The 13,923-nt window shown below is 44.2% G+C and overlaps 1 protein-coding gene across 4 annotated transcripts in view; it reads right to left on the bottom strand.

The window, feature by feature from the left end:
• Positions 1 to 2,601: 2,601 nt before the first annotated feature.
• The window catches only part of snx19a (sorting nexin 19a), a 34,332-nt gene continuing 23,010 nt past the window's right edge, over positions 2,602 to 13,923 (bottom strand). For all 4 annotated transcript variants that reach the window (XM_090184337.1, XM_090184335.1, XM_021615730.3 and 1 more), the window contains 5 exons: positions 13,741 to 13,906; positions 13,206 to 13,329; positions 3,864 to 4,048; positions 3,522 to 3,609; positions 2,602 to 3,347 (listed from right to left, as the gene is read on the bottom strand). In XM_090184337.1, the coding sequence (XP_090040463.1) occupies positions 3,218 to 3,347; positions 3,522 to 3,609; positions 3,864 to 4,048; positions 13,206 to 13,329; positions 13,741 to 13,906 (693 nt within the window). In that variant the 3' untranslated portion in view covers positions 2,602 to 3,217. The remainder of the gene's footprint in view (positions 3,348 to 3,521; positions 3,610 to 3,863; positions 4,049 to 13,205; positions 13,330 to 13,740; positions 13,907 to 13,923) is intronic.

The raw sequence follows: 13,923 nt of genomic DNA, 5'->3' as shown, positions 1-13,923 counted from the left end.
TAATACATTTCTCTGTTATTCGGGATTTTAAAGAGAGAAAAGGATTGAGGTAAAGGAGGAGAAAGGGATGGAAGAGCCTGCTGCTCAACCAAGGAGATTTTTGAATTGGCCCATATAAAATATAAAATGTTCAATTTCATGAATTAATGGTGGACAATAATTATCCCCCTAATTCTAAACTAAATATAAGGATATCAACCCTCCACTTAATGGTGCACAAATTTCAGAAGGGCTAATTTATTCAATTATTTTGATTTGACTTGAGACGCTTTTAAAGGCATGTTTCATGGTCTGTATGAACCTCTCCACCAGCCAATAGGTAGATGGGTGATATGGTGAGGACCTGATGTACTGTACGCCGTTCACCTGTAGGAACGTGACCATTTCTTGGGACACTAGCTGCCGCTGTTGTCACTAACAAGTTGGAGTTGCGATCCGAACCGACTAAAACACTTCTCCAAGTTTCTCGATTGTCTTCTCTGCAGTAGTACACCTCATGATGGCAACCTCTGGCCACTTGTTATGAGCATCCACAACCACGAGAAACAGTCTGTCTTTGAAAGGACCTGCGATGTCGACGTGAATGCGTGTTGTCCATCACTTCAGATAGTACTGGGTCGTTTCTGGTGTTTCTCTGCACTTGTGTTGAAGTGACTAGTGCGTTTTCCACTTGTCTGACGTAGAAGATGTCCACTTGGCCTGACTCTGGTTCTGACAGGTAGTGTTTACCTGGAAAGTCCATCTGCGTTGCAATGCAGCTCTGACTTTAAGTATTTGATGTCGTAGGTGTGTGCTGACAACAAAGCCCACCTAAACATTCTGCTACAAATCATTCCCTAAGTTCTAGACCTCAGCTGAATCTCGTAATGAATGGTGTGGCTGTTAAACAAGTTGAGGAGACTAAATTGCTTGGTGTTACCTTCAATTGTAAACTGTCATGGTCAAAACATATAGATTCCATGGTTGTAAAGATGGGGAGAAGACTGTCCATAATAAAGAGAAGTCCTGCAAGCTCTAGTTATTTCTCTTATCTTGATTATTGTCCAGTCATATATTCAAGTGCTGCAAAGAAAGACCTAGTTAAGCTGCAGCTGGCCCAGAACAGAGCGGCACGTCTTGCTCTTCACTGTAATCAGAGGGCTGATGTCAATTCTATGCATGCCTCTCTTGGCTAAGAGTGGAGGAAAGACTGACTGCGTCACTTCTTGTTTTTATAAGAATCATTGTGTTGGAAATTCCAAATAGTTTGCATAGTCAATTTACACAGCACTGACACACACACTTACCCCACCAGACATTCCACCAGGGGTCTTTTCACAGTCCCCGGGTCCAGAACAAATCCAAGGAAACATACAGTATTATACAGAGCCACGAGAGCATGGAACTCCCTTACATCTAATATAGCGCAAGTGAACAACAAACCTGGTTTTAAAAAAAATCAATAAAGCAACACCTCAAGGCACAACGCCTCTCCCCCATGTGACCTACTTCTTGTGTGTGTACTGACATGTATGTTATAACTGAGAGATACAAACATACATTAACATGTAGTGTGTTTGCATGTTGTCTGTAACATCTTTTTCGTTGTGTCGGTCCCCAGTAAGACTAGCTGTCTTCGGCTAACGAGGATCTTAAGAAATCATATTTTTTAAAAACTTGCATCCAAAGATGCTCCTCCACATACGGTGATCTTTGATTTCAGATTTGTACAAATGCCGGTGAAACTTACGCACTCCAAAAACATTGCTTAGGGCTTCACATTCTATCTGTGCATAGTGTACTTTCTGCTTTGTTCGTAAGCGATCGGCTTCTCTTCACTTGGAAGGCATGATATGGGACACGACTGCTCCCACACCATAGAGACTAGCATCACGAGCTAGTTGGATGGGTCAAAAGTGTGTCAGGAGTGTTTCCTTGGTTTTCTTGAATGCTTCCTCGCATTGTTCTGTCCATTTCCGTGTTTTGTCCTGACAAAGCAACTGATGCAGCAGCTTCAGCTTCGTTGCTAAGCGACAAAGCGTCCGTAGTCATTCAGTAACCCCAGGAACGAACGTAGTTGACTCACGTTCCTAGGAGCTGGGGCATCTAAGATCGCGTTGACCTTGGACGGAACCTTGTGAAATGAGAAAGCAAAAAGCAGAAAATAACCTCAAACCTACTGTAAAATATGGTGGTGGATCTTTGATGTTATGGGGCTGTTTGACTTCCATTGGTCCTGCCAACTACATCATGAACTTTACCCGGTCCTAGGATATTTTTGCGAAAAAACCTGGTTGCCTCTGCCAGGAGGCTGAAACTTGGCCGTAAGTGAATCTTCCAGCAAGACAATAACCCCAAGCACACATCAAAATACACAAAGAAACGGTTAATTGGCCAGAAAGATCAACATTGTGCAATGGCCGTATCAGTCTCCCGACTTGAAGCCCATTGAAAACCTGTGGTTTGAATTGAAGAGGGCCGTCCATAAGCGCAGACAAAAGATATGTGCTATAATCCTCGTAAGGTGAGGTATTGAAAACAGGGGTGTCAATGATTTCGACCCCTACCTTAAAATGTATGTATAACTTATGAAACAAAATCTTTCTCTGAGCAATTGTATTAGTTTAAAATAATATAATTTCCCAATTATTTATTTGCATAAAATATACAGTAGCTCAGTATTTGATTTATTTTATATAGTCATTTTTGCTCATCATTATCAAGGGGGTCAAATAATTTCAGACCCCACTGTATATCTATTGATATCACACATACTGCATTTTACATATAAATAAATAAACACATAAAATAATTACTGCATATACTGTACATACATATCTACATAAATGTGTTTCTCTACACAAGCATCTAATTAAAACACAATATTAGCACAATCACCAACACAGTGCCTTGAGAATACATTCAATAAAGTGTCATCAGTCATTTTAGAGCGTTGCCTAAAAAGTGTAAGGAGTTCAAGAGCCCATTTCCCAGCCTTCCCACCCCTCCTATCTCCCCAACCCTTTTCCTCCTCCCCCTCCTCCCCCCTTCTCTGCGCTCCTCACCTTTCTTCTCTGACCTCATGAGAAGCTCCAGTAAATCTCTGGTCCCATTCTGATTAACCCAGCAGGACCACGGTTACCATACTGATGAGCCAGCCAGGATGGGAGGGGGTAGAGGGTAATAGATAGGGATAGTGACAGGGGCGCAGAGAGAGGGGTGGTGTGTTGGTGTGTTGTCAAGCTGAAGCAGAAAGCCTCTCTTCGTCCCCAAAGAGACTGTGTAGTAGAGATCTCTGAAAGCCCTCCTCTGAAGACTCTGGAATCAGGAACTCCAACAGCAGGTCACAGATACAGTAGATCAGGTGCCTGTAGAGTCACCCAGACACAGAGAGAGGGGAGAGGTTACCACAGGTCAGACTGAAGTTGACATGGATCAAACGCTCAATGTTTGGTCTGTATGTGACATTGACATTTTAGGTTTAACAAACCTACTGTACACGCACACCAACATGCTAAAGCCAGTGATGATAGAGGGCTCACCGGTTGATGTTAGGGTCCTGCAGAGACGCCAGTGCCATATCCCAGCTCACTCTGTACTTCTCAGAACCCAGCATGTCAGCAATCAGGTCTACACACACACACACACACACACTAAAATGGCAATAATGACAGTACAATGACCTAACACATCTGTGATTCCCATATGGTTCCCATACAGGTAGCCTAGCGGGGCAGCAGGTAGCCTAGCGGGGCGGCAGGTAGCCTAGTGCGGTGGCTGGTAGTAGTTGTGTAGGCAGTGCAAACACTGACCTGGTAGTGCCTGTGTGAGGCAGTGCAGACACTGACCTGGTAGTAGTTGTGTGAGGCAGTGCAGACACTGACCTGGTAGTAGTTGTGTAAGGCAGTGCAAACACTGTTGCCTGGTCTCTTCTCTCTGGATGAGGCTGCGGTCAGGACGAGGCCCATCAGGGAGGACACCCCCGGGCCACACTGCCTCCTGCATCACCTGGAGGTAGATCACCCAGCAGGGAGCACTGGTCAGGTGGGCCATGCCCACATCCAGCCACCTGGAGTGCAGGGATTGTGGGTGAGGATAGACAAAAGCAACATGGAGGTCGGTAGACATATGTATACATGAGCGTACATACACAATAGGGTGAGTCAAAAAGAAAATAGACGTGACACACTGAGACACACGCATTCGCGCAGACACATAAGAAAAAGGCACAAAACAAGTGAGGACACAAAGAATATGCAGAAGTGCATGCATACGTACACACAGTGAGCGGATTGTACAGTACATTCTCAGGTTAGCGGTTTTCATGATCAATCTCTTGGAGGCAGCTGGTCTGGCAAAGTGATAATGTCCTCAAATGTGATTTTATACCTAACCTTAACACAGGCTCCGTATGGAGGGTGTGACACAAGCTTGCAGAAGCCAAATCATGCTCCACACCACATCGCCGTGCTCTCCCAAATTTTGTAACAATGCAGAGGGCTCTGTATTGCTCCGGATTGACATTATTGGTTGACGGTAGGTGGGGGCGGGAGGTCCTGTATAAACACAAACTAATTTCCTTGACAACAGCTCTGGGCTGCTCCGCGAAGAGCAAGAAGTATGAAGGCCTTGACTCCTGCAGAGGCCGTATCACGTATCGGATTGACCATGCAGCGCCTTTCATCCTAACCTTAAATTAAGACCAAATGAATTTCATGAATTTACAATATAGACAATTTTGACTTTGCAGCTGGCCTATCTTAAGGGGAAATTGCTCAGTTCTGCTTCCAGGACAAGACTCATGACAATAAAGGTAAACCTGTGTACATTCACTCTGGGTGAGTGTGAAGATAACATTAATTAACACGCCACCAGCAAGGTGACCTAAGCCCACACAAACATACTTTACGCAGCTTTAACCCTCATAAATCTACACGCATGCACACGCACGCACACACACACGAAGCAAGAGTCCCTCCTAGGCACGTACCCCCTCTATCTCAGCTCACTCCTCAACATCTCCACTACCAATAGCAATCTGTGCTCTGGTACACATCTCTTCACATGGGGTGGCAGGGTAGCCGCCTAGTGGTTAGAGCGTTGGACTAGTAACCGAAAGGTTGCAAGTTCAAATCCCCCGAGCTGACAAGGTACAAATCAAAAACATGTACATTTGAGTCATTTAGCAGATGCTCTTATCCAGACCCACATACAGTTAGTACATTCATCTTCAGATCGCTAGGTGAGACAACCACATATCAGTCAACGAAGTACATTTTTCCTCAATAAAGAAGTTCTCAGCAAAGTCAATAAGACTAAGATGTCAGAGTGGAAACTGGCCCGCACGTCCAACAGCCATCATTCAATCCAGTTTTCTGCCGCGAACGAGCTGAAATAAACTGCAAAAAACGTGTGGCCTAAACATCAGCACCACAGGTAACTTCCACAAAGCTGTAAACGATCTGAGAGACAAGGCAAGAAGGGCATTCTGAGCATTCTGAGCCCCAGGACCAGCTTGCTTAGGGGACTCTTCTCCAGGTTCATCTCTCTGTAGGTGATGGCTTTGTTATGGAAGGTTTGGGAATCGCTTCCTTTTAGGTGGTTGTAGAATTTAACGGATCTTTTCTGGATTTTCATGTTTAGCGAGTATTGGCCTAATTCTGCTCTGCATGCATTATTTGGTGTTTTTGAGGATATTTTTGCAGAATTCTGCATGCAAAGTCTCAATTTGATGTTTGTCCCATTTTGTGAATTCTTGGTTGGTGAGCGGACCCCAGACCTCACAACCATAAAGGGTAATGGGTTCTATAACTGATTCAAGTATTTTCAGCCAGATCCGAATTGATATGTCAAATTTTATGTTCCTTTTGATGGCATAGAATGCCCTTCTTGCCTTGTCTCTCAGATCATTTACAGCTTTGTGGAAGTTACCTGTGGTGCTGATGTTTAGGCCACACGTATAGATTTTTGTATTTGTGGTCCTGGCGACTGGCCCTTTTTTGGAACACCATACTTTTGGTCTTACTGAGATTTACTGTCAGGGCCCAGGTCTGGCAGAATCTGTGCAGAAGATCTAGGTGCTGCTGTAGGCCCTCCTCGTTGGTGACAGAAGCACCAGATCATCAGCAAACAGTAGACATTTGACTTCAGATTCTAGTAGGGTGAGGCTGGGTGCTGCAGACTTTTCTAGTGCCCTTGCCAATTCGTTGATATATATGTTGAAGATGGTGGGGCTTAAGCTGCATCCCTGTCTCACCCCATAGCCCTGTGGCAATTTGTGTTTTTTACCTATTTTAACCACACACACTTGTTGATTATGTACATGGATTTTATAATGTTGTATGTTTTCCCCCAACACCACTTTCCATCAATTTGTATAGCAGACCCTTATGCCAAATTCAGTCGAAGGCTTTTTTGAAATAATTTTGGTTTGTTTGTCAATTAGGGTGTGCAGGGTGAATACGTGGTCTGTCGTACGATAATTTGGTAAAAAGCCAATTTGACATTTGCTCAGTACATTGTTTTCCCTGAGGAAATGTATGAGTCTGCTGTTAATGGTAATGCAGAAGATTTTCCCAAGGTTGCTTTTGACGCAGGTATGGGGGTCAAATTTGTCTCTCTCTCTGCTCACTCTCTCTCTCGACTCACTCTCTCTCGCTCTCTCTGCTCTCACTGAACGGGGAAGGGGACACTAATAAAAGGTAGCAGGCTCAGTGACATAATGCCCATGGCATTCTAATAAGGTCCATTGAACGTACACTATGTAATGTGTGTTTGAATGGCTGTGTATCTCTATGGCAGGTGGCCTGTGTAGTATGGAAGGATTGTCTATAGGCACATGGCTTGCAATGGGGCATAATGACAGACTCAATACGGCCTGCTGGTCCATGGCTGTATAAACCTTTGTAAATCTGTGATGCATGGTAAAAGGCACACTTTGGGTTTTCTTAATTCTGGCATAATTTAGGAGAATGTTCTGAGCACAGAGGGCTGTACCATCCATACTAAGTTTATGAAGGAATATTTATACAGTTTATGGATGAATAGGAATTTTTCCTGTCCTGATTGATAACGTGTCAGTGACCCTTTGCCCTCGTCTGCAGTATTGATCTGATGGCTGGGCTGAATCATGAGTGCTGCTCTTGTCATCTGTCTGAGGATGCACGCATTCTGCCCAGAATCAGATGAGATTGCTAGGAGTGCTTTGCATGACTGTTCTCTACAGTATGTCCATGCAAAACAACACAGGACTACAAAACTGGAGGCCCCAAGTTTTGAAGCGTTTCGACCCGTCATACGTCACTTGTTGCCAATCATATTACATTATTTTTTTTTTTTTAAGAATCTGTCTGGTATTCAGACACATAAAACCTCAATTATCTTTATGAAAATGCAGTCATGTAAGCATGTTTTTAGATGTCTTTTTTTTACAAATAGCGATCTGAGAATAAATATCCCCATAACGCATTTTACAAGAAATCTGCCAATATATTGTATATCAGCCAACTGAACACAAGATAAGAACCCCCAAGAATGCCTTGTGGTGTAGTCTATTCATGTCAACAGCATAATTCAGATAAGAAAAGATTCCTTAAAATGTTCAGATGGTAAAATGCTTCATAATGTTAGGATATGCTGCCTAGCAACAAATACCATTATCTTTAAGATGCAGTCTTTATACCACAATTGCACAATTTGTACACGGAAATACTTTATGACAACGTAGTGTTTCCACACACTGTTAAAATGAATTGAGCAACATTCAAACTAGTGGCAACTGAGCTGCCACCAACTTTTAACAGGGCACATCCATTTGGCCATACAGGTGAAGGTGTTCACATTACAGTCCGTTTGTATCAGTCTCTCTGATAATACGGCTATGTGGTTCAAATTGCTGTGGTTCTAATCTCTCATGGAAAAATTCTGTGTGTAGAACGAAAGAATCTGTCGGGATTGTATTGCATGCGTAGAAAAAGAGCAGCCGTAGTTCCGGTGTTTGGGTTTTTCATCTCTGGTTATTTGAACAAATCATTTTGCAGGTGTTAGCATCTTTCGAATTTTGGAAGGGGAGGGAACATCTTCGAATAGAGCTCCTCATTCCGGTTCCACTCTTTGTTCTAGCATTTCTTGATATCTTCTCTTAACATGTATTGGACACAGAATTTAATCGAGCAGCTGACCAACTACATGAGACTTTAGTTCTGGGTTAACCAAGATTACTTTGGGTGGAAGGCTGTCTACAGCCAGGATGATTAGATGTTAATGTCTCGGTGATGTCTTCATAATTACACAATTTGTAAACAAAAAAGGTACTTTATCTGATAAATGTCCTTCCGCGCATCTATTTGCACTGGTAAAGGTGTTTACGGTCATTGCGCCTGTCTGATAATACTATACAGACTCTGTGGCCAAGACCGTCTGCAGGATGACTGCGACTAGGCAATGTCTCTGTGCCGTCTCATCTCTCCCCTGCCTCTCTCCTCCCGCTGGTTGTGTGAAAAGACACACCTCAGCAGCTCATCATCCCCAGGACAGTCGGGACTTTCCCAGCAGCACTGTGTCTGGAGGTGAAATCTAGCCCCATTGTCGGGCTTCTGGCTTGTATGAACTGGACGGACTCCTCTCACCTGAGAATGGGTTGGGCAAATAGAGAGACACAGCCCAGGCAGCGCGTCTGTTGGAAGACCCTTGAAAAGTCCAAGCCACCTGTGGGCCAGCCCATTGTGTGCAGTGTCCTTTGACACCTAAAGGGTTGCACCAGTGATAATGCAGGGGCCTGATGTAAAAGAGTGAATCGAAAGGAGCCCTGTCATGCTCTGTGTTTAGCATTATGAACCCAACCCAATCCCATGGCTGACCTAAACCACCTGCTCATCTCACACCCAAATGCAATGGCCTGGTCTCTGATGTCATATCCTGTCACAGAACCCAGTGCAGTGGTGCAACAAATATATTTATATTTTGTCATATTTTAGTCATTTAGCAGACACTCCTTTCCAGAGCAACTATGGTTTAGAGACTTGCTCAAGGGCACTGACAGATTTTTCACCTAGTCTGCTCGGGGATTCAAACCAACACCTTTTGGTTACTGGCCCAACACACTTAACAGCTATGGCTAGGACTAGGCCTAAGGCATGGAATATAAGATTCTGACATAAAAGCTATGGAAATTGCCATTCAATATTAAATATCATTCTGAAACTCCAAACATTCCTCAACGGTCTGTGGCCATACTTCTACAGATGTGTGCTGCCTCCTAGCGGTAGAAAGGAACATTGCGACACGAACGTTACAGATCCCAGATTTGTATTATTATTTTTTTTAAACCTTTATTTAACTAGGCAAGTCAGTTAAGAACAAATTCTTATTTTCATTGACGGCCTGGGAACAGTGGGTTAACTGCCTATTCAGGGGCAGAATGACAGATTTGTACCTTGTCAGCTCGGGATTTGAACTTGCAACCTTCCGGTTACTAGTCCTAGTCTAACCACTAGGCTATCCTGCCGCCCTAAATAATTGATATCATTTATTTAAGTGTCATACATCTACTGATGCAAGGCCCACATGGGCCTAGCGGACACCACAGAACAAAATAACATTTTACAAATTAAATGCATACAATAATCAATGCCAGTACAGCGACCATCGAGCCACACGACACAAACAGTACATTTCTCCTTCTCCTCCAGGCATTATGAACAAACTCAGCCATCTCAAACACGCCCCGTCTGAAAAAAAATTCAAGCCTCTGCTCATCCTGTAACCAGAATGCTTCAGGGTTATCACAAATAGTTTTTTCTTCAGAGAGTCATACAGAGGGCAATGAAAACACTAAATGGATTTGGTTTTCGATTTCCCCGAGATCACATAGTAGGCAAATTCTCTCCTCTTCAGATGCTCTGTTAAATCTACCCGTATCTTATAGCCAGAGGGAGGGTGCTGGATCAGAGTTGTGCACAAACTGGGTTTTTGTTAGAATCAGGTAAGCATATGCTTCAAGGCTGTAGTTATTTTTGATAAGTGTGTACATTCTAAGTTTAGGTTTAAACCAAACATCAACTGCCCATTGTTCCTTGTGGATCTGAAAAGGCTTGTCCTTGATTTGGTTAACACCACATGGTCATTTGTTCCTGAATATATATATATATACACTGCAAATCAGTTTCACAAATAAATAGATAACAATTATCTAGCCCACATATAGTTATGAGTACAATCCCACCTTTTTTTTTGTGATTATGTGTCTGTTTCATAGACATGTCACCTTTTTGCCTAACCACACATGGTTCCCAACCCATATCTCCACAGATGGCCAGGTTTGGAGTCAGTTTGTGCACACCACGAAAGCAGCGGATTGTCTGTTTTGAACAAGGTTACAATTAGTACCCACTTTGGAACCCCACACCCCAGCAGCATAGTCCATCACTGGACACACACACACAATGTATACGGCTGAGAATAGGCACGGACCCTAAGGCTCTGCCTGCAGAATCTGCCTGTGATCTGATGCCATCGTCAAAGGTCATGTGTTCATCCAGACTGAAACCAAGGTATTTATAGAGCCCAGTGTAGACTAACGGGGTTGTACCAAAACAAACGTTGTGTGCACTTCTCTGCACGCCCTTCTTTCTGAAATTAACAATCTGGGTCCTCTCTTGATTTATCGCTAGTCTCCCGTTAGCACACCGTAAACTAACAATATTCAACATATTCTGGGGGGTCATCTTCGGTCCCGGTAAGGAGAACTACTTTGTCAGCATATACAACAAGATCCCAGGAATATATCAGCAACTTTAAACACAAGTGTAGCATGTTTGATTTGTAGGGCTAAATCATTAACATGTAGTGGGAAATAAATGGGCGAGAGTACGTCTCCCTGTTTTACACCGTAAGGGTTTGGAGACCCGCCTGTCCTGAGGTTATTGACCTGAACACAGGCAACTGGAGGCCGATAAAGAGCTTTGATGGTATCATAGAATCTTCCATCAATTCCCATTTTTTAATTAGTCTAAAAGCAAGAAGGTCTCTATTCACCCAATTATTCGCCTTCTGAAAATCAATAAAAACAGGCAAAAGTTGTCTCTCTCTTGAATTCTAGCCAGGACCACGTTGGAGACAGTATTGATGTGGTCAATACACGCTCTGGCTTTCCAAAAGCCATTTTGTTCATCAGCAAGCTGACCAGACAGTTTTAGGTGCAGCTGCTATGAACAAACACCAGCTTCCTGCTTCCAGCCAAGGTGGAAATAGGCTGTGTCCGAAATGGCACCCTATTCACTACGACCTACATAGTTCACTACTTTTGACAATGGCCCTATGGGGAAGAGGGTGCAATTTCAGACACAGCCATAGTATAGCTTCTGGCCGAGCTAACAGGCCTCAGCTCTTCCATCAGCATACTGATTTTACAAGCCTGGGCTGCCTGGGTCACAGGAACCTTCCACGAGCTTATTAAAATATGGACGCCATTCAGGAATCCCTCACTTACTGAGAAACGGGCTCGTTGCGACTAACAAAGGAAAACAGCCCAAAAGTAGTCAACAGGACAGGACCACACTGCAGGCATTGTGCCCTCGGTGATGCGTTGGGCTGACTGCACCTCCCTCTGGAGAGCCATGCGGCTGTGGGCGGTGCAGTTACCATACCAGGCGGTGATGCAGCCCAACAGAATGCTCCTGATGGTGCATCTGTAGAAGTTTGTGAGGGTCTTAAGGGCTATGCCGAATTTCTTCTGCCTCCTGAGGTTGAAGAGGTGCTGTTGTGCCACATTCAAATGGTGGGACCATTTCATGTCCTTGGTGATGTGCACATGAAGGAACTTGAAGCTTTCGACCCTCTCCGATGTGGATGGGGGCATGCTCCCTCTGCTGTCTCCTGTAGTTCACGGTCAGCTCCTTCATTTCTTTTAAATGGAGGGAGAGGTTATTTTCCCGTCACCACTCCTCCAGAGCAATTTTTTGTTGTTGCAGTTCTATACATTTAGCCGTTTCTAATGTCTATTCACGTGATAATTGAGTGACTCAAACACTACACGAAAATCTATGAGCTAACAAACCTAGCTAAAAAAAACTGACCCGCGCCCCTCCCCCTGCCGACTGCAGTTTAGGAACCACTTTTCCCAGGTATGCAATGACTGACATGACAACAGGAAAACTGACGATACACTACCCAATTTAGATTTCTACTATTCATTCTTTCAAGAGTAAGTTGAAAACCACTGTCCTAGCTAACCTAAATTACTGAATGGATCAAATAGTGTTCTTGCCACAATCTAACCAAAATGTGTACTTATTCCAGGGGTCATATGAAGTATGTGGTACCACATCTGACTAGGGAAGTCCTGTTCCTGACAGTGTAAAGTTGATTCTGTGACAGAAGATGCAATGGGTTAAAGTGCCCTGAATTACTAAGCAAACTGACTGACAACCCCATATGTACAAGATGAGTGGTTTGTTTCTTCTAGCTGCTAGTGGAGCAAAGGGCCACGCGCAATATAAAAGACGAGTATGAAGGACCAACTGTTCTTTACTGTTGAAGTCTATGATGAGGGAGGGGTATGGTCTGCTTCCCTGTTCTAATCTATGGTGAGGGAGTGGTATGGTCTGCTTCCCTGTTCTAATCTATGGTGAGGGAGTGGTATGGTCTGCTTCCCTGTTCTAATCTATGGTGAGGGAGTGGTATGGTCTGCTTCCCTGTTCTAATCTATGGTGAGGGAGTGGTATGGTCTGCTTCCCTGTTCTAATCTATGGTGAGGGAGTGGTATGGTCTGCTACCCTGTTCTAATCTATAGTGATGGAGTGGTATGGTCTGCTTCCCTGTTCTAATCTATGGTGAGGGAGTGGTATGGTCTGCTTCCCTGTTCTAATCTATGGTGACAGAGTGGTATGGTCTGCATCCCTGTTCTAATCTATGGTGAGGGAGTGGTATGGTCTGCTTCCCTGTTCTAATCTATGGTGAGGGAGTGGTATGGTCTGCTTCCCTGTTCTAATCTATGGTGAGGGAGTGGTATGGTCTGCTTCCCTGTTCTAATCTATGATGAGAGAGTGGTATGGTCTGCTTCCCTGTTCTAGTCTATGATGACGGAGTGGTATGGTCTGCTTCCCTTTCTAATCTATGGTGAGGGAATGGTATGGTCTGCTTCCCTGTTCTAGTCTATGATGAGGGAGGGGTATGGTCTGCTTTCTTGTTCTAGTCTATGAAGATGACGGTATGATATGGTGTAATACCTCTCAATGAAGGTGCCAAACAGCAGTCTGATGGTCTTCTGTATGTTCTCAGTGCAGAGCCAGCTCCACTGGTCCTTCATCAGCAGACACAGGATGTTCAGAGCTACGTCTGCCACGGCCGTGTCTGCACGAACACACATCACAGTCAGATTCACACACATAAGCGCGCAGCAAACAGAATACAAAACCTGAACTTGATGACGATACAAATACTGGGACATGACTCTAGAACATGAATAACAGAAAGGCAAACAGAGCCAGATAGCCTCAGACAGATAGTCAACACTGTTTCCTCAAACCAGTGGTGTGGTACTGGCCTACAGAGGCTGTGCAAGGTCACTACCACCTGCTGGCCATTACTGAGTGGAGCATGGTCATAGATGATCTCATTTGGAAAGTTTAGAATTCTGATAATAATGTCTGATTTTTGCACTGAGACGGTCCTTAGATATTCAGTCAACTGCATGAAGGTCCTTCATGTAAGATAGTAATAGGTTGATAATGCAGGCCCGTCTAGACGTTAGAAAAACTGTACCTGTCCCCCGTAGTTTTCTCTCCCGACCCCCACCACCCTTCCTGTCTTTGCCAGGTAGCACGCTGAACCTCCTCCCGTCAGCCTCCTTCTCCTGGGGAGCATAGAGCAGAGCCTCCTGGTCCTTTATAAAGCCCTCCAGACCAGACAGGGACAGGCCATGGAACACCTGCAGAACCAGACCAG

Source organism: Oncorhynchus mykiss, chromosome 9 (assembly GCF_057628025.1).
Source record: "Oncorhynchus mykiss isolate SJ-2025 chromosome 9, ASM5762802v1, whole genome shotgun sequence".
NCBI lineage: Eukaryota > Metazoa > Chordata > Actinopteri > Salmoniformes > Salmonidae > Oncorhynchus > Oncorhynchus mykiss.
The sequence above is the reverse complement of the archived record's forward strand: the minus strand, read 5'-3'. Positions and strand labels throughout refer to the sequence as shown.